The following is a 25,534-nucleotide window of genomic DNA, read 5'->3' as shown; positions in this document are numbered from 1 at the left end:
TGCATGAAGGGCGTGGGGGGGTCTGTTTGTTTTCTCTGGCGCACGGGTCTTCGGGTTTCTGCTCCCTGAGCTCACATTGTAGTCTTCCAGATTCCGATGGTTTCCCCAAATAAAGGGTGTAGCGCTCTCTTCTTTCTCTTTCCTCCGCTCCTCCTCCCTCCATCACTCCTCCATCCCTCCTCCTTTTCTCTGTTTTCCAGACAGATTGCTGAGCACCTCCCTTCGCGCCGGGGACCACATCCTTAAATGACCCGCGGCTGAGGAAGGGGTGTCTCCGGATCCATCGCCCGGATCATGGCATGCTGCCCACACCGGGCATCCAGCACTGACCATGGGGCTCCGGTCCAGGACCGTCGCTAGCGGCTCGGAGGAGCAGAAGAAGACCTCCGGCGCTCCTCCCGGGGACTTACTGGACCAAGGCACCGGGGGAGCGGACAAGGATGGCGCCCTGCTGCTGGTGGGTGGCCGGGATGACTTCAAGCGGGGCTCTCAGGGCATCGGCATCGGGCTGCTGGCCAAGACCCCCCTGAACTACACCCGGCCGGCCAAGAGGAATAACATCCGCAAGAGGAGGATCCAGAACCTGATCTACGACGCGCTGGAGAGGCCGAGAGGATGGGCGCTGCTGTACCACGCGTTCGTGTGAGTACATGAAACAGCGGTTTTAGTGGCGGATGAAGGTTTATTCACATGAAATGAGCAGCTGGGAGTCAAAGGCTGAATATTCAGAGTCACTCACTTTGTTGCAGCAATTTTCAGTCTATTAATGAAGGCTCGTGCTGCGCTCATGTGGAATCCGGCGAGGCTGTAATCTAATATCAGTGTGGTGATGAAGAGCTGCCTCCGCTGCCTCACTGCAGCCGCTCGGGTCTGCAGCCTCGCCGGTTCCTTCGGGTTTCAGTCGTCTTTTAGTCTGAGTTGAGGTTTCAGATGTGGAGTTTCTCCTGGAAATGGACGCATAAACTGTCACGTGATTGATTTTGCTTCCCAAAGTGTCAAAACGCTTCAACCCACCAAAGTTACATAAGCAGAGCTGGAGGGGTGAAACGTGCTGCTGGGTCAGTGTGGTAGGTGGTGTCGAAGTAGGTTACCAGACCCTGAGCTCAGAGGACTGGGTCAGTGTGGCTGCTTCACGCACTTCAGAGCAGATCTGGGTGGAGTCCGACCCTCTGAGCTCTGGTTATCCTCCTCAGATGGCGTGTGGGGTGCAGTTGGTGTGGCGTCTCAGTTGGGTCACACTTCAGTCCAAAGAGAGCTGATTTTATGATGTTAGTGTATTTATTCAGCGAATTTCTCCACTGTGAGATCAATAAAGTCTGATCTAATCTCATCTGCAAGTTTAATAAATGGTCAAAAGTGAAAAAACTGTTGGAGAGATGATAAAAAAAAACATTTCTGGTCTGATCAACAGTTCAAACCCCAAAGATGTTCAGTTTATTGGGACAGAACAGGAAATATCTGTATTTTGGACTTAAACTTTAAGTTAACCACACATCAAACCTGGCAGCTCTCTGCTCTCAGTGGTTTCAGGAACTGAGGGAAGTCCCGTCACGTCTTTGCAGGTTTACACGTGGTTTCATGCGTTCAGTCCCGACATGAAAGCGAAGGCTGTTGATCATTTGCAGCTTTGGTTCGTCCGGTTTTCTCTGTTCTTTTTGGTAAAAAGGAGTTAAAGGGGGTCTCGTCACGGTTAGTTAGTCCTCCTCAGCCTCAGTCAGTACAGGTGTATAATGTCTTCAGTGACTCTGCAGGGGTTTTGTCAGGTCTGGGAAAACAACCCTGACGACGTCACGATGATGTCATCAGGGTTATCTCGGCTTGGACTTGGAGACGACAAATTTATTACGGGGTCCAAATGGGAGTGGTGGCTGTTTACCAGGCTGGGAGGCTCTGATGAAAGCCCATTGCATTATGGGAAATGTAGGAGCCAGTGTTTTTCGACTGATAGTCTCAGCGTCTCCTGCTTTGAGTTTCTGTCTCTCGTAACACGTTCAGCTTTATGGACACGCAAAGCTAAACGTTACATGTATAAAACCAAAAATCAGCCAAATTCAGCGTGGTTGTAACGTAACCTTCCTCCTGAAGGTCCTGTGTTTCCCTTCATGCATCTTTACACTATGTTTGCCCTTCGCTCCCGTCATTATCGCCCCCTGCTGGTACCGCACCTTCATACGTGCGTTTACTTTTCATGGCTTCCAGGTGAGGCAGACCGTGACGCCGACACACTGCCCTCTAGTGGATCGGCGGGTCTGTTACGCGTTTTGACGTGAGGCGGGGCTGAGCTGGTGTGCGCGTGTTTTCAGGGCTCTGATTGGACGGTCATCCTGTTTCTCTCTGATGATGCTGGCGTCGTGTCATGAAGCAGAAATGAATATTCTCAGCCTGCAGCTCGTGCTGATGGTTTTCATTTCACCGGCTGACTGCGCTGATTTCGGTGTTTGCTTTGTCTGTTGCCAAAACGACAGTGGATAGTTTGTTTGTTTCCCTCAGCTCACACGTCTCAGAGTTCACGTTGGTCCAAACAAACAGCAGTGGCTCTCAAACCTTTTCACGCCCCCCTTTCAGCCCCCAACCCACAATTTACATCACAGATTAACAGAGGAAGCAGCTAATAAACAGGATCAAAGTTGAGTTTTAGTGAAATAAATCATATTCATTCAGCTTGGTTTTTACTCCATATTTTTCCCCTGGTCGTCCACGCCCCCCCCAGGAGGCCCTGCCCCCAGTTTGAGAACCACTGATGTACAGTTTCAATGAATGAACATTCAGCTGCTGTTTCCTTTGTTTTCTTTCCAAACTTTTAATCAGCTTGTTTAGTTCATTTTCAGCTCAAATCTTTAAACTTGTGTCTTTTTAAGACTTTTTCAGGGATCAAAAAATATTTGTTTGTATCGTGTTTTTTATTGTAAAATGTGTATCAGCTGATCAGTATCAGTATTGGTCCCAAAAAATCCAGTTTTTACCAGGTTTCCCCCTTTCTGACTTTTTAGCAACTGAGAATAAACCAGCTGTCATCTATTTCTGAGACTAAATGAAGAGCTGACGAAGGATTTTCTTCCTCTTCAGTCCGAATATTTGTGGAAACTTCATTCATAAAATGACGTGGAGTTGCATGAACTCTTCCGTCACTTTTCAGTCCCTTCAGTTGCGATCTTGCAGGTCAGGAATGAATCCATAATCCAGTTCCTTGGGGCTTTTTTTATGCAATAAAAGATCAAACTGGAGGAACGTTTGCTAATTGTATTGATCTCAGCGATTTTCTGCATGAAAATAATCAACTTCAGAACCATTTTTATCAGCTAAAGTTTGCCTCGTAGGCTGAATTTAGGAAAAATGAAAAGTCAAGCACACATCAATAACACGTCATTGTGAAACTGGACAGACCTGGTTTTTGTTCTGCCGTCGAGTCTTCCTGGTTCTTCTTGGCCTGACAGGATGTCTTGTCTCCATGTGAGGGAGGTGCCGTCCTCTCCTCGTCACCTGCCGACCGACACAACAGTTTACGTTTCCTCTTCTCGGCTCGTCAACTCAGAGACGAGAGAGGAAAACACTTCTGATCAGGCTGACTCATCCGTCAGCTCATCGCGTGTCTCGTGGCGACTGGCGGCGAGCTCGCTTCTCCGCAACACAACATATGTGACTTTCAATATGGCCGCTCCATATGGGCTGAAATTCCATGTAAGAAATCAGCGTTTTATCGCCACACAAAAAAAACAGCTTCACTTCTGGTCTGGTGTGAAATCTTCTCGGCACGTGTCCGTCTCTAACGTGTGATGTCATCAAGTACAGAGGTGACATCAGCTGCATGGTAACACGAGGTCGGGGGGGGGGGGCTGAGGAAGTATGACTGCAGCTGTGTTTGGATCAGATGGTGTGACTATTTCCTGCACCGTGTTGATGGATTACATGAACGCATCGCTGAACGTCTGAACTTTTAATTAAAGGGCCAATTAACCACGAGGATCGTTTTGGTTCTATTTGCTGAGGCTGGGAGGTCTCCTTTCGTCGATTGAGTTAGCGTAGACTAATAGAGTAATTAAGTTCCCGTTTTATCCAATTCCAATGTGTGTACATAAAAATAAGAAGTTTTTTATTGATAATGCCAAATATTTGAAGAAGGCAGCACAGGATGTGTTTCGTTAACCGACAGACATGAAAGCTGTCTGCAGCTGGGAAACGGAGAAGTTCTACCTCCTGACTTCATCCACATCTCTCTGTATAATCTGTAGATTATATATCATACAGGGTCCAAGTAAAACGGGGGTTGCAGCACATTGTTGGCAAAGATTTGCAGTTTGTAGTGTTTTAGACGGATATGATTGCAGGAGATACAAGCTAGAAGTGGAACTAGCTCTCAAAATATGAACAGTTTTCTCTTCAGAAGAAATGCTTTCAGTGTAAGTAAAGGGGACTACATCCACGTTCCTCGCTCTGTGCAGCAAGTCACCAGACTCCATTCACAGAAACAGTGTTTTTATCATTAAAAAACACTTCATTAAATCTTCATAAAACTTACCAAAACCTCTCTTTCACTGCTCCCACAATCATCACCAAATAAAGAGGCGGCGGACATCAGAGAAGCAGCGAAATTGGCCTGCAGAGACGTGAAGACAGGAGAGATTTAAGTATGACGGACTGGAAATGGAAAACCTGATTCCAGCTGGCGTTGTGATGTTCTGTCAGATTCTTTCTTTCTCCTTTTTGTTTCCATGTCGAGCTGCAGTAGAGGAACACTAACAAAACCGGGGAATACCGAAGTCAAACAAAATCACTTTGGAAGCGAAGCCAAAGAAGCGAAGCCAAAGAATCAGAGATGTTTAGGTTTGATGGGGGGGCTGAGGTCGAGGCCGTCTGATGGTTTGGAAACAAGCCCCGACCAAAACGGCAGGACGTGTGGTCCAATCAAAATGAATAAAAATGTGATCGTGGGGGCGTCTGGTAGAGCGTGTGCTGACTGCAGTGGTTCAATCACAGGCCCGTTGCTGCATGTCCTCCCTCTCCTGCGTCTCCTGTCCGTCCTCAGCTGAGCAGATACCTCTGGAGGTGGACGGGGATGGACTGCATGCAGATTTCTTGTAATTTGGGTTAACCGAACCTTTAAAATTATAATCATTTACATTCTTAATGCAGGACTTATAAAATGTAAATAATAATTTCTGAATTAAACCCGTGACAGACGTTGACACGACTCTCCGGGTGTGAAGGGTCTTGCTCGAGGGCACTTCAGCGGTTCGTGTTGACAGCCGGGGAAGAGTTACTCACACTCTTCACCCACAGATTATGATGCAGCACTTCAGTGTGACACACGTATAGGAAGGAGAGGCAAGTGGGACGGGGATTAAAGAGCAGAAGCAGATGGGTGGACGGAGGTAAAGGAAGGAGAAAAACAGATATATGAAGAGGTGGAGAGCAGCAGCTGCCTGCTTTGTTCAGAGAGTTGGGTTACTAGTTTCAGTTTCTCTGCAGGGCTTAACTGGGAATTAACCAGCAAGACAAAAATAAAGCCGTATTTCAAGCTGGTAAAGTAAGAAATGTGTTGCTTGTTGCTGCTGCATGAACAGAGGAGTCCCCGAATAATTCAGGTTCCTCCACAGGTGCTGCGTAATCTGTCATCTCCTCAAGCTGAACCGACTCCGCAGGTCAAAATGTGGATTTAACTATTTCTCTGCCATCGGTAGGCAGTCCTGTTGACTGGATCGCTCTAATTCCCTCGTGGGTTCAGAGGAGGAGAGCAGGACAGAGTTTCCTCCAGACCTCCTGGAACAGCCCGTTACAGCAGAGAAAGCTGCTGATTGGCCGACGTTTAACGGCGAATCCTTCAGCGTCAGTCATAAGACTTCATGCTGTCCGGTCAGTAAATATACTGATATGAGACAAATGGAACTGGCTTCAGAAAGTCTTCTTCATCAAGTTGATCAATCGATTAGAAAATTAACAAGCAGCTATTTTAGTAATTGATGAATCCTTTGAGTCACATTTTCAGCACAAAACTGAATCAAACCTCTCTGGGTCCAACTTCAGACTGTTGGTCGGATAAAACAAAGAATTTAAACATTAAACTTTAAAAGGCGACACGATTGGTCAGACTAATCAATACCCTCCCTCGCAGAGGTAGCTTTCCTTGTAATATCTGTGGTGGAGATAAGAAATAAGAGGCAGCAGCTCTGATTTATGGCCAAACTGATCAGGCATCTTGGTTTCTTCAGGGTTTTTTTGGACATTAACTCGAGTCGCGTCTCAAACGTGGAAACAGGAAGTGAAGCTGTGAGTCTTGTGGCAGCTTCACGTCTTTTCGCAAACCTTTTTCAGTCACAGTCCAATCAGATCGCTTCGTTTCCACGCGCATGCTGACGCGACCGCCGACCCCCCCCGTCTGTGCTGCTCGTCTCTGTTCAGAAACTGTTAACCGTCCGTTAGCAAGCCGGCTAACCAGCAGGGCCAGTTGGAAAATGTAAATGTAACACGGGCCCATGTGGATTTCATTGTTCTGGTTCCCACAGAGCCCAGTTCAAAAACCCAGCTTTCCTTCCTCTCCTCCAGGTGTGCGCCCCCCGGAGGTGACACCGTGAGGGAATTTCAGGGTGCGGAGCTATCACATTCAAGCTCCCGTTACAGGGCTCAAGTACTATGGTACCAAAATTTTTGGTTACCATAACAACACTGTAGAGAGTGAAATCAGATCTGCAGCGGAGGCTGAGAGTCAGGTAGAGCGAGCATGTGTGAAAGCAGAGAGAGAGAGAAGATCAGCAGAGACAGATAGCGAGGGAGAGCGAGGGAAACACGAGACGTTCGGCATCAGCAGTTTTGGTGGCAGATCAGCGGTGAACCTTGGCCTCGTCCTGGCATCCAGACAGGCCTGACAGGAGGCTCCTTCCCAGAATGCACGGCTGTATAATTCCCATCTCTCTCTCTCTGTCTTTGATAGCCTCGTAGTGCTCTCTCGCCACCCCTCCCCTCTCTTCTGTGGATGTGATGTCGTTGTTTTTAGCATGAAACGGCGCCTGCAGTTAGCTGTCGTCATGCGTTCACGTTGCTGTGAATGATTACAGGCTCACCTGCGGGTTGAGGCTGTCCTCCCACCCCCTCGGCCTCATTGGATCAGACACGCGTCGTCGTCCAGCTAAAACAAGGCTGTTGCTCTTGTCCAGAGTTTTACCTGATGTTTAATTAGAAAAGATTCCTGCGTTCTTCACATTGAAGAAATCTATAAACATCTAACATGAACATCTCAGTGTGTTAAAATGAACCCAGTTAAAGAACACGAGGTCTGCAGATATATTAATGAATATTTAGATGGCGACGAAGACTCTGACTCCACTTCTTCTTTTGTTGTTTAACAGTTAAAGCCAAGAAATGTTTGATCATCAGGAAGGATGCTCGGTCTGAATGTCAAAAAGTAGTTCACTTTATTAGAAATATAAGCATAGAAAAGTCATTACAAGCACACTTTGACTGTTTGTGCTTAATGTGAAGTATGTTTGACAGAAACTTTTAAAAAGTGCACTAACTCGGCGTCATTAAGTTCTTCTAATGTATTAAAAATGAAAATACTCATTCTGCAGCACTAAAAGTGATATTTCAAAGTACTCTTTATTGTAAGTGTATTATAAGTTGTACTTAAGTAAAACGTGAACTAACTTACAAATACTTTTAATACTAATAAAGTGTGATTTTTAAGTCCTTTGTAAAAACTATTAGCATCTTAATTGAAGTGAACTTTAATTTCACTTGAGGTATATGTCAGTATATTTCCATCACATTGGTGATATGATACAGTTGTACTGAAACCTGTACTTGTACTAACCTGAAACCTGTTCGAGGGAACTTCAGGGTCTGACGTGGACTGTGCAGAGATTTCAGGACCATGGACAGAGACCACATCACCAAGACTGAGCAGACAACCAAACTTCATTTAGAATATTGCAAATTATTCGACAAAGTATTTCTGCTGGTAGAAGATTAGTTATTGACACAAAAAGTTCTCAACAAAACTTTGTCAGATTAATCTGAAACAAATATTCACTTTGTTCCATCTCAGTGCAAATAAAGGTTTGATGCTTTTTGTGTGTTTTAGCACCTCAGCTCAGTTTCCTTCTCTTCTTTGTCGGCAGAACCACATTTAAAATCACACAAAATCAAAAGACAGCTGATGAGCTTCCAGTTCACTCTCAATCTTCTGAGATTTTGCTGATATGACAAAAAGCTGTTTTCGCCTTGTAGAATACGGCCGTGCTCTTAATTACCTGAAAACCTCAGCGAATCTGCGTCTGAATCCAGGCTGAATGAGATTAATGTCACATCTGGCTCTCCAGATGCAGCCGCTGCCTTTTCTTCCTCAGAACGACACATTATGCCTTCAGCAGATCTCCACGGGCAGAGTGTTCGTGTTGTTGCCTTCCTATCAGTGAAAATGGCTCCAGAGGCTAAGAAACGGGTTTCCCCGCCTGCTGTGTCCTTGTTTCGTCCTTGGTTTGAATAGTTTTGTCACTGCACGAGGGAATTGGGTGGAAATGGACGTGATCAATCAACAAAGAAGCCTGAAATGAGCAGTCCTGTTGTCTGTCTGTCATTTCAGTTCCGTGTCCACCAAACTGTCTTTCCCCGCCGAGAACGTCGCTCCAGCAGGGGGCGCTCGAGAGAAGCTAGCTACGAGCTGAGGTGCTTTGGTTGCTATGAGACGGAATATCTGTGGAAGTAGCTGGCTGCTGATTGGCTGGTAGATCCACGGCGAGGGAAACGTTCAGCCAAACGTTATTTTTCATATTCGCTCAGAGACTCCTCCTCCATCGCTGCTGTTGCTCAGCGCTGCTAACTAGGATGTCATGATTGGTCTTTGTAGTATTGGTCCCGCCCCTCCTCCACTGTGATTGGATGGCTCGGTAAAGTGACAGTGATGCGTTCATGTTGTAGCCAAAGTTAAACATTTTTCAACTCTTTTCTGGCACTGGCATGAGGATGAAACGATGAGGTGAAACAGCATCTTAAGATTTGTGGTATTTTTGTTGACTTACTCAGATTACACTGATTTGGTGGTTTTCTTTGGTTTTTGTACGTCTATCATGGATAAGACGGCTTCAAGGTTGCGTGGTTTCTTTCCGTGTATTTTCCAGCTCTGATCTAACACTAATGAACAGTATAAAAAATGGGCTTTGACTTGGTGAGAATCTCAATGATCGTATGTCACTTTACGCAAACATCAGCTAACAGGAATGTTTTGTCAGTTGTCTGCCTCTGTCCACGGCTGCAGGATGTGTCGGACTGAAGGCGCTCAGTGACTGACTCTGACCGTGTTCACGGCTGTTTCAGGTTTGTTGCGCCGTTCGTGACATCCACTGTTTGACAACTGGAGAAAGACGATGTCGCCGTCTCCCAGGAGGCAGCTCGAGGACGTGACGTCTTTTTGTTCCTCTCCGCCTCCTCTGTTACTCTCCGCTGATATTGTTGATTTGTGGGATCAGTCTCAGTCAGTGTGTTTTAACGGCGGCAGACTTTACCTTCCCGAGTCGACGCCTGTTGGTCAAACGGAGCTGATCAGGATGAAACAGAGCTAGAGACTGGAGGCGATGTGTGGGGCTCATTAGGGGCTATAAGCTCTCATTAGCAATTAGCGACTCTAAATAGCTCTCTGCAGCAGATTTCACAGGGCCTGAGTCATTTGGTCGCGGTGCGAGGAGTTAATTGAGCTTACATGTAGATGAGTCTGCTGCCCTGGAAGAAGGTTCTGGTGATTATCTGTAATATGTGCATTGTCGAGTAGTTCTGTCCTTCCTGAAGCACAGATTGGTCCAGCGGCGGCGGACCTCTCACTCTGTGTTTTGGAGTTTTGAGGAAAAGCGTCCTCCTCCCTTGTGCTCAGACCGCCGCCGCTCTCGTTTCCTGCCCGGCTGAAGGGCCTCAGTGAATGAAACGTGGTGCGTTCAGGTGACCTCGGCTCGTGCGTTCAGTCGATCGCAGCTGCAGTTCAGTGTAAACGTTCCTGTCGCTGGAAGACATGCAGCCACTCTTCAGACGCGTTTAACTGATTCTCACGCAAACACGAGCGAACGCAATCTTTCAGTTTCAGGCCGGATTGAGCAGAACATTTGAGGCAGATGCTTCCTGAATAAACCAGCGGGGCTCGATGGCTCGCCGTCAGCAGGACACATGACTGTAGCTTCATGTGTAAGAACGTCAGCATTGACTAATTTTAACTTGTGTAACGTACAGAAAGTACTAACAAATCTTCTCTGCTCTATCAGACGTCCAGTCATTTTCTTCCATCACCAAACCCTTCAAACATGCTGGAGCTGTGTAGTTCATCACAGAGGACATCAGCTCTGCGTTCATGTTCATCAAACATTGTTTCTACGATGTAAAACATGCTGCTAATTGAGCTAAATGAAAGATCGGTGCATTAGCCTGCATTTAGAGAAGCCGGGTTAACCTTCGGTTTGGTCTTTAAGTCTTGTTGTAACATATCAGATTAAACCATGTAAAGGTGGGATTTACCTTCAAAAGAAGGAGCGAGTGATGACGTGGAAACAGATTTTCATGTGTTTTCTGAGGGTGGAGGACATGAACAGACCTCAGCACCATATTGTCTCGCCAGTAACACACACGTCAGATACACACTGATCGTCAGCTGACTGGACAACACACACCAGCTGCCCATGTTCGCCGCTTCGCCGCAGTGATCCTCCTCGACGTCTCTTCAGCTTCTCGTCTGTGACGCATCACTTCCTGCGCGGCAGGAAGCGGCGGTCAGCTGGGCGTCTCCATTCAGCAGCGAATGGGAAAGCTTTCCCGTCTCACTTTCAGCTTCAGCCGAGCAAAACGTTGATGGGTTAGGGTTAGGGACGTTCAGTGTGGAGCAGACATCTGGGTTTGTTAAAATGTGAATTTTTACATTTTAAAGTGACAAAATGCCAACAGGAAACTCAGCTTGTCTGTGTGGAAATGTGGGGTTTCTGTTTCACATGGGTCCAAACACAAGACGAGCGTTAATGAAAACAGCCTGGTCGTGTTAACCCGTCGTGGCTTCACTTCGGGGTTCCTAATGGACTGATGTGGTTGTGGTCATTCAGCGTAATGACATTTTTCTCCTACAAACGTTGCACCAGTGGGACATTCGGTCGTTCAGTGGTGGCTTATGAAGAGATGGAGTCTCAATTAGCTGGAGAAGTTCACTAACAACATGTTTAACATCAAACAGAGCAGCACAAAGTGGTTTTTGCAGAAATCTTCAGGGTTTCTTGGATGTTTGTTTTACTGCAGGAGGACCTGAGCTGATTATTCTGACTCTTGTCTGTTAGAAACAAAGATGGAGGAAGCAGCCGCTGTAACAGCCCCCAAAACCTCCACAACCCTCTCACAGGGTCGATGAAGACCAAACGTTTCCGACAGTGAATGTCTTCCAGCAAAAAGATGTTTGAAAACGTGCTCTGTTACCCTCGCTGTTACGTCTCCTCCATTTCCATGACGACCATCTTTTGCCTCCACCTTCCCTTTTGGCCTTTTGCCTTCCGAGACGACGCATCCCACAAGCTGGTTCCTTACGAGCGCACCCCGACCTTTAGGCGTTCATCAGGTTGGCAGAAACACGGCTTCAGATGAATGCTAATGTTGCTCCGCGTCTGCTGGATGCACGAACAGCAACAGGTTGCTAACACACTCACTGTGATGTGTCTCTTCTCTGCACGAAGAGACGAATGTTAACACGCCGTCAGCTCGCGGCCTCTGATAAACTGATGACTTGAACTCCTCCGGATGCTGCTGTGTGCTCGCTGTGGCCATAGCAACCACAGGAGGAGCACAGCATCCTTCAGCTCATCTGGAAATAACTGAGCGTGCAGTGGCTTGGACCGTCTCTGAAGTTACATGTTCATTTAGGAGTCACTCCCACCGAGCTGGCTCTGAGCCGAGGTGACGCCGCCGCTGATGCGAGGAGGTTACCGTCTGCTGCCAGATCCTGTATGTGAATCCACTTTCACGTAAACCTGCAGCCGTCTCTCTGCCTGCATCTGTCAGTTTCACTGTCTCCTTCTTGACCTTTCAGGCTGCCTACATGTGGAATTGTTGAGCGTATATTTAATGAGAAATCAAGTTTGATGAGGTTTATTTTATTGCTGAATCGATGACGGTGATTAGCCGGGATTTTATGAGTCAGTCTGATTAGTTAAACGTTCCTCCACTCTGCTGGGACTCGTCCTGTCCCGATGAGTGGACAGAATATTACAAAAAGCACTTATCTCTGCAGAAAAATGGCTTTCATGATGGTGGATCAGGTCTTCAAAGGTGGCATAATGCAGCTGTCAGCGGGGGCTGCAGGGTGTTAGTGCGGCAGGAAGACCTTGGAGAGCATGGGCCGACAACCGAACACTGGCTGTCCCTGTTTCTACCGCACAATCCTTCAAAGTCTGCAGAAATACACCATCGCTGCTATAAAATGAAAAGAGTTTTTTAATTAGAGATAATAATAATAATCACAAACACAGGACGCTGTTCCTGTTAGAAACTTTTGCCCCCTGGTCGGACAGTTTTGCTTCCTCTGATTGGATGATCAGCGGGAAATGCTGATTGGCTAGTCAGTGGACGACGTGCTGATTGGCTTGTCAACTCAGGCATAAAAAAACAGGTCAAAATTCCTGCTGAACTCACAGCTGGTATACTTAAGTGTCACACTGGCAAATAGGAAATTTGTGTGTTCGCCTCTCAGACTTTGTGAAACCTCACTGTTCGAAATATTCCTGCAGAAATTTTAAGTCCACATCCACAAAATATTTCTACGGCTACAAAACTCAAAACAAATTATACCCACGTGCACAAAAAAACTGCAGGCTGACACCACTTCACAAGCTCAACATATTATTTGCTTCCATGTTCCTAAACCTAGCTAAGTAGCTTTGTTGCCTAAACCAAACTGTTTGGGTTTAAGGACGTGTTGCAGTTTCATAATGAACTAACTAAACTGTGTTTTTACACTTCTCTTAACAACATGAATGATCTCTAACGAACAGTTGTGGTCTCAGAGGACTCTGTAGGGATGAGTGAACCGGCTGCTTCGGCCTTGTTGTCCTGATGACGAGTGCATGTGTTTTGTTGTGATGAAGCATCTGATGGAGCTTGTTCGTCGGTGCAGTAGAGCCACAGCAGTGCTGCAGAGAGCAGCTCTGAGTCGGCCTGGATGTGTTTCAGACCAGCGGGGGGATCAGATTTCAGCCCGATACCGACCGTTTGAAGCCGCCGTGTCGCTCCTGATCTTGTGTTTCATGTTCGCGTCGCGCTCGTCAGTCGCTCATTTCACCGATGACTCGGTGCACGACCCTTTCTGATCCACGTTCGTCCAGGTGATCCGGCCTTTCTGCGACGATCCTCCTGAGCACAATTATCCCCCTGCTGTGATCAGTGTTTGTACATCTCCTCCCCTCCCTGCTTTATTCCTTTCCCCGCCTCCATCCTCCAGACCCAGACGACCGTAATGTTCACGGCGCCCAGAGGCTCCAGCCTCCAACATCCCCCGAGGCCGCTCGCTCTAGTCTGCTTCAGAACGATGCCGTCAGGTCTCATGTGCGTCAGGTTGTGCAGCAGACTGTCGTGATCTTCAGGTGGGAGTCAGTGAGCTGGAAGAGGAAGACTTTCAGACTCATCCTCGTTGTAAATTTGCAGTTTTAAACCTGTTAAGAGCTTCTGTTTGTCTCATGCAGGAGGTTGAAGCTCAGGAGGAATTATTAAATGTTTCTGGATTTGCAAAATGACAAAGTGACGCATAGTGAAATCCTTTTATTTAAGCCAAACATTTTTGGCCTGTTATCTTTTTTTTCTGCTGAAGTTTAATGACACCAGCAGACAGTTGTCAAGTTTTAGTGTGATTTTCTGCATTTTATACCGTTTGGCTGTTTTACCATGAAGGGACTGTTTTATGGTGACTTGTCGCTGCGGCTCGTGTGGCCCGTCACCAAAACGCTTGAACGGTTTTTAAAACTGTATGTGCGGATACAACGGTGTGTTTTATTTATTCATTTATCTAATCAAACTTAGCACCATTAAATACTGAAAACAGCACCTTTTTCTAAACTGCCGTTTAGATCCCTGTGGGGTTTTAGGGATGCTGGAGGTTTGGGGATGTAGTGACACCTTGTGGCAATGACGTGAGAGCTAATTGTCACAGCAGAAAGTGACGGATCAGCACGGACGTGTTGGTTTTTTCACACGTGTTGCTCACGTTGGCGTGGCCGAGCCCGTTCAGCTGTGATCTTCACTGAAGCTTGTTGTTGTTGTCTCATCGTTCGTTTCCCTCTGGAGGGGTTCAGAACGACCGAGGAGTCCAGTTGGATCCAGCAGCGACAGTAATTGCAACCAGGAAAAGAGAAAAGTTTGTTTTAAGGCCTCAGTTGATCCCAACGCTGACCAGATGAGCAGAGATATTTCAGCTTTATAACCCGCCCGCTGCTGTTTAGCAGGTGGCTAACGATGATTTCTCGGCTCGTTTATCTCAGAGTCGAATGAGGTTTACGGCTCAGACGATCGATGCTGGGAAACAGAAGTGATTTCACCGAGTCTCATCGACGATGAAACATTACTCATAGTTTTATTGTTATGATCCTCACTGGGTTTGTCTTCTGCTGGGGGTTTTAAGGGGTTTGGTAATGGACACGTGGCAGAGGATGGACGATGTTAGATGTGGGCTCTGGCCCTCGTTGTCTGCCTGATTCCAGAACAAACAGTCAGCTCCACAAATCTCTTTAATGTCATCAGTGGACGTTACGAGTGAAGAAATGTTTGTGTTCAGGAGACAAACGGACGGCCGCATGCACAAATATGTTATATTTATCATAGTATCCATCAACTTCCTGCTGAAGCGTCGGCGGACCCGGTCCAGATCACCAGCCTCAGCATCACGTTGTTAGGCTGTGTGGTCCGGTCGCAGCCGTCAGCCTTCAGTCTGAGCTGCAGTAAAGATCCTGTTCACTCAGGAGCAGGAACATGTGGCCGACTGCACCTGAAGCTCTCAGAGGGACGAGCGCTCTCAATGGAAAATTATGAAATGCACGTGAATAAGATTTGGATAATCAGATACAGTGTTTTTGTACTATTGCACAGTATAAAATATATAACACAGTTGCTACACACATATTGCTCAAGCTAGTTTGCACAGATGTAATTGATCTTTGGCGGCCGTGGCCAGCTTTCCTCTCCGGGCGTTACGCATGTTGTCTTCAAGTATGCAATTTCACGAACATTGAGAACGTGTGGAAACGCAGTGAAACGTGTGTCTTTTCAAACATTTCCCTCCTACCAGGAAACTGCTCGCTCCACCTCGTTTCTAATGAAAATCTAATTTAGACTTGAGGCTTGAAACTTCGGAGAGATCCTGATCTTGACAAATCAATCGTCGCGGTTGTTTTTATCAACGTTTATTGAGGTTGTGGTGCAGCTGAAAGCCGGAGCTTCAGAGTGTTTGAAGATGCTCACTGAAGTCAAGACGTGCCAACATCAACTGAAGGTTTCAGTTCACGCGTGAGATGATGTGAACTCGTCAGCTGTCGGAGATTTCTCCACAGCGTCGTATCTGCCCCTTTAGTGTCTCTGGATGTGGTCGACCGCTGTTGTAAATCAACGAGCTGAGCTTTTATTTGTATATAAATGCACGAACATGTGGATAAAGATGCTGGGATGTAAAATTCTTCACAGTATTTAAAGTAGCAGCAGTTTTAAAATTGTTAGCAGTGATGATGAAACACATTTTCACTGCAACTGCTGGTTAATGTGATATCTAACGCACACACACACACACACACACACACACACACACACTCACAACCACACACAAACACACACACACACACACACACACACTGCGGATTACGTCTGATCGCTGCCATCACCGACTGGTTCATTTGATACCTGACACTCACACTCGTGCACACAGACTGGGATCGATGGGTGCAGGTGGAGCAGTCGGACCCTGAGGAGGATGATCTTACCGGGGGGAGAAAAGAGATCTGGCCTTTGTAAAGGGAAACCCCCCCTCTCCAATCCCACAATCCCTTTCTCCGCTGCTGGAGCTGAACCTGTGTGTGGCAGGGAGTTAGCGCCCTGCAGGGGGATCAGAGCTGGGGGGGGGGGGGGGGGGGGGGGTCGGGCTGTGGAAATCATTACTGTCTGTAATTTCAGCACCGTCTGAATGTGCCATGTCAGTGATTTTCACAGACCGCCTGAGTCCTCCGGCCTCCTCCACTTCCTGTAACGTGACGGTAAAAATAACGCATCACTCCGACGGTTCCTGAATGTTGTTGAATGTTTGGGAAATCAGTTTTCCTGTTGCACTTGAAAGCAGCGTTCGTTACACACAGAGGTTACACCCGAACTCTCTGATCCAGTTCCACCAGTGCAGCACATTAGGGCTACAGCTAACAGCTATTTCATTACTGATTGAAAACCTATAGACAAGACATTCAAAGAAACAGTGTGAAACAGAAAATGGTCATATTTTAGAGGCTGGAACCAGAGAACGTTTGATATTTGATATAATAATTGTTAATAATGTCTGCGATGGCTTAACTGCACCGACTGGAGAATCACGCAGTGTTCACTCCTGACGATGCTGCAGACGGTGGACGGTTGTTTTTCCTCTGCGTGGACAGAAACCGAGGCCGATGGTTGTGTGCTGTGAATGTGTTCAGCAGTGAAGTACACATGATCTGCAGTAATTCCATTTCCTCCCATGCAACCGTACAGTAGCATTTATAATTCTGCAGCTAAACACGGGTGACACCGTTGAAGTTTTGTGGTAAAATCTCAATAATGTGCTTTAGTGTCCCATTTAGTGTTCATTCTGATCTCACTGACCACCGGACACTGAGAGGACGTGCTCCAGTAATCCTGCTGCACATAAACTCTCACAGTAAATCAGTTACTGTCGTGCTTTTTTAATGGGCGGCAGTAAATTTGGCAAAGCGCTACCTGCTGCAATGGACATAAAGTTAAATTGTACAAGCCGGAGACAATTACAAATCCTCTCCTCCACCTCCCGCTCCCCATAACGCTGAGGGATGAGTCAGAGCCTCCGTGGATTTGAACCAGCGAGTCATGGAGAGCTGCAGATCTGCAGCTCTGTGTGTGGTTGGTGGACAGATTTAGCCCGCGGAGTCGAGTCACCTCACAGAGCTGTGTGCAACACTGACAAACCGTCGTCATGTTAAGTCAGAAATACTGATACAGTAAACAAAAGAAACCACCGCTGAGAAGAGCCCCGAAGCTGTGTTTCACACTCTGATGTGGTCATCCGGCTCAGAGTTCATGCGCCAGATCGCTTTACGGCACAGAACAGACAGGGGGCGCTGACGGCTGCCGTCCTCGTCGGACGGATGCTTCACGCCCTCATGTTGAGATTAGATTTATCATTGTTGAGGTTTAGTTTCTTATCTCCATATTAACTGATGCTGATCACATTTTTCATGATGATGCTTTCACGTTTTAATGTGATGAAGATTTGTCATGTCGCCATATTTAAGGTTTGGTGACATGTTGATGTATTCACCTTCACTGTGGAGGAGCCGGTTTGAAATACGACGTCCTGACAAAGTTAATAAAGTTTTAACAGAATTTCCCACTAAAAAAGACTGAGTCAGGAAGATCCACTGTGACAGCTGGAGCCTCAAATTATCTTCAGGTAAACGCTTCCACGCAGGATGAGAGTGGTGGACTTTATCCTCCATCACTTGCAGTATTTGGAAGGGAACTTTCAACAGCCAGCAGTCAACATGAGGCTTTCCTCTAAGGTGTGACAGCAGCGCCGGTGTGTATTTGGACTTGTTGTGTAATTGTTGCACCTCTATCTTTTTCCAAATAATGGCATTTTGAATGGATTCCTCTGGGTTTATCTCTATCAGGAAAATCCTGTGGGGACTAATGAGAATCTTCATCTCAAATTAAAGGATAACTTTAGTTTTTTACAACCTGGACTTTATTTGTAGCATTAAATACGACCATTTAGACACCCAGACAACTTTGGTGGCAGAGAGAGGAACAGCTGGCCAAACAACAACAAACGGCTGCGCGTCCACGAGTAGACGGTAACTGGTGGTGTTCTTGTGGACAATGTTCATCGATGACAACAGAGGAGGAATGCCTCTGTTGCTCAGAGTAGGACTTGCGGCCAGGAGATACGCGTCTGGATGTGTCAATAAATGTCTGTGTCACAACACTGGAGGATTTCCGCGCAATGATAAACTTCTGTCAAACAAAACCAAGGCAAATAAACAACCTATACATGTGTGTAAGCTACTTACTCAATCGAAAGTTGCCCACTTGGTCCTGCAGGCTTTGTTTGGCTCTTCCAGTTCACTTTAGGGACACGAAAAAACGTCTCCACCACAGCCCGGTTTATCATTGCGCGGAAATCCTCCAGTGTTGTGATACAGACGTTTATTGACACATCCTCCTCTGTTGTCATCGATGAACATTGTCCACAAGAACACCACCAGTTACCGTCTACTCGTGGACGCGCAGCCGTTTGTTGTTGTTTGGCCAGCTGTTCCTCTCTCTGCCTCCACGTCCTCTTTTCAACGAGCTCCTCGTCCGTGTACTCTGGCTCAAAATGGTGAGGACGTCCATCGTAAACAAAGTCATCATCCACCACCTCAGAGTCGGAAAAATATTCATCCGTTTTGTGAAAAATAACAGTCGCAAACTACAGCTAAACTAGCCGACCGCCGCAGAGTTAGCCGTGTTGTGCCTGGCTGCTCGCAGCGCGCGGCGCTCGAAAATGACGTCATCCACGTCAGAAGTAGTTGTCTGGAGACGCCGGATGTTGATAACATGCCACCACGGGCTCAGAGGGGAATAGCACCAGCATATCAGAACAAAATATTGGAATATGAACGAGTTTCGCTGCAGATTATGCGTTTATAGAGGCTGCGCATGGATGCCCCGAGTACTCGCATTATGATATACACGCCGCTCCTCTGGGGCTAATTTCTTCAAAACGACTCCAAATGCCACCAAAGTTGTCTGGGGGAGTAAATGGTCGTACTTAACGCTACAAATAAAGTCGGGTTGAAATTAACTTTCAAGCACTGCACTGAACGTGTGAAATAAAACGAGTTCACACCGTGAACACAAACGTATAAAACGGCTTCTGAATCTCCTGAATATCCTGAATAAATAAGCACTGAGATAAATAAATAAATAAATACCTTGGGCTATATTTAATAGATGAGTGTATGAGAGGAGGAAGATGGAGGCGCTGCCACAGACCTGCCGCCTCTCTCTAATGGAGTGTTTATGGAGAAAGTGGGTCAGGGCGGCCTCGGGGTGCTGCCGGCCTCAGGACACACGATGCAAACGCTCAAAGGCTCGGAGTCGCCCCTCCCCCCCGCCGCGAGAGTTTAATCAGAAGTGATGTTTGCACTGTATGAAAAGAGAACGATGTGAAGGCGAATGGCAGACTGAAAGTGTTTTTAACAGCTGCTGATGCAACGCTGGAACGCCTCTGACTTGTTCCGCGTTCGTGTGCAGGAAGTGTCAGAAATCCAGAAACGGCAGCTGAGTTGTTAAGTATGTCACCTCCAACCTGTTTTTATGTGCATTTGAAATGTTTGCATAGAAAAACTGTGTGGGAACGTCTGACATGTGAACGACAGCTGAACCCGCTGAGTGTGTGTTTAACGTTTTCATGGCGATTTTTAGTCGAGTCAGAGCGCCTGGTCAAAGGTGTGGTTTGACATTTTGGGACATTCTGTAGGATCGTTTGCTTTGCTGTCAGGGGTGAGAAAGAGGAAGTCAATACCACTCTCAGAGCTGGTAAATATGAAGCTACAGCCAGGAGATGGTTAGCCTAGCTTAGCATAAGACTGGAAAACAGGCATTTTTTTTTCCCCCTTCCGTTTTTGTACGCCTCGTTCATATGATGTAAACAAGATATAAAGTGGTAATTGGTGACCGTACGAGGTGCTGGCAGGCTGCTAGCTGTTTCTCAGGCTTTATGCCAAGCTAAGCTAACACCACGTAGCTTCATTATTAAAGAACAGATGTGAGTGCGGTGTTGATCTTCTCGTAAGATAATAAGCGAAGCTGGTTGCATGTTGCTTCATCCAAATGAACTTTACTGTACTGCACTTTGAGGCTGGACGCAGTGTGTTGTTGACTGAAGAATGTGTTGTCTGGTGTGGTAGATTTGTATATCTTGGTCGTTTTGTGCTGCGTGGCAGTAAAAATCTGACTTCCTCCCTCATTAAACTCACTGTACGGGAGCTCTGGATGAGATCATCAGCGGCTCGTTTGTTTCTGAATCATGACCGGTTCACGTCTGGCTCACGGTGAGCGCTCTGCAGGTTCAGTCGAGCTTCCTCTTCATTAGCCGATGATGTACGACTGGCTGCTCCAATCAGAGAGCTTGTATCAATTAGAGTGAGGTCTGAGCTATTTAGAGCTATTTAGAGACATTAGTGAGCTGCTGATTCGCCTGAGCTACTCCATGCTAACCGCGTTAGCATCTTCCTGCCTGGCCAACCGGCCGGGGAAAAAGATCGACTGCAGCCACGTGGGAGCTCAGTTTGTGTGTGTGTGTGTGTGTGAGTGTGTGTGTGTGTGTGTGTGTGTGAGTGTGTGTGTGTGTGTGTGTGTGTGAGGAAGGTTTGACACAGTTTGTGTTAACAATGAATTTGCAGTTAATTAGAGGGTGCAGCTGTTTTTTTTCTTGCAATGCAATTTGTGTGTGTTCATGCACATCACAGGGCTAATTTCCTGGTGATGGGAGAGGATGTGTGTGAGGCTGTTGTGTTGTGTCGTGGATCGTCGCTGGTACAGCGTGAGGTAGAGTGAGTTTCATCCCAACACATGCCATCAGTTTACTTATCATGCACATGATCATCTAACAGGAAGCAAGCTGAAATGTCCAAATGGACACTAACTTTAAGATCTGAATGAATCCTTCCGAAGTGGCAGTGACTCACCGCTTCCTGCAGTCAGCTGTTTCACAATAAAACACAGCATCAGTTCTCTTGCTTTAACTGTGAGGCAGCTGCAGTACATGTTGGGTTGGTGGTGGTTGACAGCTTTTTTTCACCAGCTTTTTAAAAGCATCAGGCTGGTGTGAGCAAATGATGTGTTTAACCAAGCAAACGGCATCAGCTAATGCAGGGATTCATTCATTCATTCATTTCTGTGGCCCTGACTGAAACCTCTTAACAGCTTTGGTTAGGTTGCCATGAAATGTGATTCGCACGTTCATGTTCCCACGAGGATGAGCTGCATTACCTTCAGTGATCCTCGGACTCTTCATCTAATCCACCATCACTATTTGAATTTATCCAAAACTTCACCAGATCTGCAAAACTAGAGCAACCCATCAGCCTCAGCTGCTTTGTGATAATTAAGTGCCAGTTAGCGAATGTTAGCATGCTAGCACACAGAACTAGATAATGAATGTATATGATAAATGAATATTAGCTTCACATCAGCATTGTCATCGTGAGCATGTTGCCATGACAGCATTAGCATTTAGCTCAGAGCACTGCTGTGCTGCATACGGCCTCACAGAGCTGCTAGCATGGCCTTAGCGTAGCCTTATTTAAATGAGATTTGCAGCCATATTTTTAGTCTTACTGATTTACGTCATGTTTCTTTCTTTGTGTCCTGTGTCTTTGTGACAGCAGCACCAACACAGAGCGAGGTTGAAAAGTTGTCTGCTTCCACGTTAAAAAATTACTTAAATGATTAACGGATAATTGTTAATTAATAATTGATTGTTTCCATTCATTTTCCGTTGATTGACTGAATAATTGACTAATCGCGGCTCTAGTGTGGATCCTATTTTGTATTAATCCATCCATTGAAATCAAATATCGGCTATAAGTTTTAGTTGTGGGTCACTGTAACGACATCAGGGAGCGAGTCATGTTTCCATCACTTCACATAGACTTTCATTCATTTCCTGGAGACTAACCATAACCATAAACGCTGCTCGTTTAGCTTTAGCCCGCTTCCTCACCCTAAAGTTTAATGATTTACGTTATTGGGGTGTGTGTTTTGTCCCGATAAGGAAGTTGGAATGCGACCATGTAAACAGATTTATGTCCCCACAACATGAGTAATACACGTCTACACACACACACACACACACACACACCCCTCCAGCCTCCTCTCCATCCTTTCTCTCTTACACACACTTTTCCCATCTCAACACACACACACTTGAACACACACAGCCTGTTCAGTAGCGGCAGCAGCTTCCTGTGTGTGTGTGTGTGTGTGTGTGTGTGTGTGTGTGTGTGTGTGCGTGTGCGCGCTCTGCCTTCTCCTCCCTGGGATCCATTTTGGAAAGTGACAGCCTGCGGTTTGAACCAGACGGTATTTAACCAGGCTGTGGCTCCCAGACTCGCTCTAAAAGCTTTCTCTGTGGACCTCCAGGCGCAAAATTACCACCTCTTTTCCTCCGGTGTTTGTGCTAGATGAGGCTGATTGGAGGCTGAATTTTTTAGCTTTAGAGACACTTTTATGTGAAAATCCACCGTCTCCTCAGTCTGAATCACAAAGAGGGTCCCAGTATGGCTGCAGTGGAGCAGAGGGTGCAGACGCCGGCTAACAGGCTAACAGCAGGTTTACTGATGGACCACGTCAACAACAGTCCCTTCATCAGTGTTTCCGCTCAGTTACATCCAAGCGGTGACGGCAGACAACCTGAGTTAAACTACGACAGTTTAGGTTGAGCTAACATAAAGCTGTCGGATCCTACATTACCCATAATTCAACTTGATAGTGTTGTAGTGTGACAGGCATCTGTCGTCGCCTCCAGTTTGCGTACAGACTTTCTGTTATGCATACGAGGTCCCCGAGCACCAGCCAAGATAACCCTGATGACATCACTGTGACATCATCAGGGTCCACCAGAGCGACAGAAGACTGGGAGTAACCGCAACGAGTCAACTGGTCCTCATGTGGAAAATCAGACTAAATGTGGAATTAGAAAGGATTCATATTTTTAGATTTAGATTTGATGAACTCGTTAAGCCCCGGTTCTTGCGTTAAATGCGACTTATTTTTAATCCAGCATCCTGACGAAGGAAACCAGGCTACAGTCCAGTCACTGCCTGAATGGTGCAGCAGCTGTCCTCCATGTAAACACGCCGTCTGCCATCCAGCTACACCGGCACAAAGACCGGGCATCTCCTCCGAAAACCGTCAACAGAGGATGCACTTCCTGTCTGACCGGCCTGTGAGGCGGGGGCAGGTGTGTGTGTGTGTGTGTGTGTGTGTGTGTGTGTGGTTTTGGTTGATTCTTAGTGTTTTTTTTAAATCTTATTTTATAACTGAATCTGTGTGAGACCACTGAGCTGCAGACCTCCTCCCCAGCTCACTCCCCCCTCGCTGACAGAGCACTTAGCTCCAGTGTGAACTCCACTCTCATCATTTATTTATGCTTTATTTTGCACCAGGAACCATTTGTTCTACCCTTTCTACCCCCATCCACCTCCCCCTGCCCCCTCCGCTCTCCCAGGGCCGTAATGGAGCATCGTTTCTGATTCCTCCGAGGCTTCTCCTTAGACATGACTCCCTCCCCATGAAGCTTCCTGCTTCCTGAACGCTGCCGATGCAGCCTCGGGTGATCAGTGGGTTCGTTTCTCGCTCGGTTTTGTGGAGTCGGTGTGTTTTGGCAGAGAGCAGAGAGGGGCGAGCTCTCTGTGTTTGCAGAGCGATGGGGATGTTTTTCTGTGAGGCTCTGCAAAGAGCTGAGAGTCAACAGAGGGGGCATCAGGAAAACAGGGGCTGGTGCAGATTTGGAAAGAGTGTTGCCAAGCGACTGAATTTAATAACGTTGCTCATCCTCTGAGGTGTCTTCTAGCGCCATCACCAGGTCAACATTTAAATTTACTCAATACTCTGGTTTATGACCAAAAACCTGCAAAACCAGTACCAGTACAGTCCCACCAGCCTCAGCTGTGCTTTGTGTTTCGAGCTAATTGGAAAATGTTAGCATGCTAACACACCCAGCTCACGGTGCGTTACAGTCACTTCAATAATCTGTAAATACTCATCTCTGTCGGAGTGACAGTTTACATCCTAAATCACATTTATTCACAAGTTCCAGACATATAAATAAAATAAGATTTGTAAGTGCATGAGGTGTTTCCGTTGCCGGGGTAACACACAGAGCCGTTGGTGATGTTGCAGGTTTGTTCCCAGTGGATGTTAGCATTTAGCTGTGGCTAAGGATCTGGAGTGAAGATTATTTTGTCAGACTAAACGACGAGACGAAAACGACAAGATCGCTGTCGCTGTATCGAAGACAACATACAGGTCAACAGGTTTGCTGCAGGCTGGTTTTCAGGTGACGTCAGTCTGCGTTAAGCTTCTTCAGAGTGAATTTCTGCCGGCGCTTTGACTCTTAATCCCTCATTTCTGTTTCCGTGATGTGTGTCTTGGTGGTAATTTTAGAAACGATCTTTTCATTAAGAAGATATTAAAGCTTTAAGGGAGCTGAGAGTGCTGACATGACCTCGTTTCAGTCGCTGACAAACGCTGTTAATTATCACTCATAGTGCGATTCCTCAGTTTGCAGTTTAGTTAGCTGATAGTTGATATCGTTGTTTTAACAACATTTGGTTTCAGTTAAATGAAGACATGAAGGGACTCCTCTGCTTCATCACATTAATTTAAGTGACGCTCTCTCATCCCTCTGTTTGCCTTTCGAGGTTAAGGCTTGTCAGCCCTGTGTGTGAAGGGAAGGTGAGCTGTTGGACCAGGTGGGGGGGGGGGGGTCATGTTAGCATGGAAATGGGATATATCTGAATGAGCAGGGACATTGAGGGTATATCCAGTAATGTTTAACACATATTGAAGCCAAATCACTGGCGAAGATGCCAGCCCACGTGTGGTGTGTGAAGGGCGGGAGAGGACACAGCGGGGGGCGACGGCAGAGGGATCCTGGGGACTGCTGAGTCGGATTTTCCAATTCCAAACGTTTGTAAAGGGCAACGGCAGCTCCCGTTCAAGCGGACATGGACTTGTCACTGCGTCTGATTAGCTGGATTCAGTCTCTGGAATCAGATCCAAGAGGTTCCTTCAACCTTCAGTCGTCTGTTTGAGCCTCGCTGATAGAAAACGATGCCGTTCAGCCTCTGTTTGTAAAAGGTTTCTTTTCTTCCCTTTGACTTCGCACATCTGGGTAATCTTTGAGAACAAGCCAGGCTATCAGCTGGGAACCACACGCTCGGTGGAAGTCATTCTGCAAGGCCAGAAAAGCTCTGAATGACATTTGATCACAGTTTCCTCTTTTCTTTGTTTGCTGATAAACACCGTGCTGCTGTCTGAAAATGGCATCGTGGTTTCTCTCACCATTCAGCTGGTGCATGGAAACACTCAGAAATAACATGGAAACGACAATAAACATTCATTAAAATGCAAATCACACAACCTCAAACCACAACAGGAAGCTACGAATCTTCACAACACTTCAAATATTTGACCAGGACAGTTTTCCTCGTCGTGAGAAAAGTTGTCTGCAGAGCTTTTCACCTCAAACGCTGGGAAATCAACCTTTTATTCAGGTTATTTA

The 25,534-nt window shown here is 46.6% G+C and overlaps 1 protein-coding gene across 2 annotated transcripts in view; it reads left to right on the top strand.

The window, feature by feature from the left end:
- Positions 1-331: 331 nt before the first annotated feature.
- The window catches only part of kcnq3 (potassium voltage-gated channel, KQT-like subfamily, member 3), a 90,876-nt gene continuing 65,673 nt past the window's right edge, over positions 332-25,534 (top strand). For both annotated transcript variants that reach the window (XM_041948827.1, XM_041948826.1), the window contains exon 1: positions 332-642. In XM_041948827.1, coding sequence (XP_041804761.1) covers positions 332-642 — 311 coding nt within the window. The remainder of the gene's footprint in view (positions 643-25,534) is intronic.

The sequence above is a fragment of the Chelmon rostratus genome, chromosome 12 (genome assembly GCF_017976325.1).
Source record: "Chelmon rostratus isolate fCheRos1 chromosome 12, fCheRos1.pri, whole genome shotgun sequence".
NCBI classification, from domain to species: domain Eukaryota; kingdom Metazoa; phylum Chordata; class Actinopteri; order Chaetodontiformes; family Chaetodontidae; genus Chelmon; species Chelmon rostratus.
This window is presented reverse-complemented; position numbering and strand designations above follow the sequence as displayed.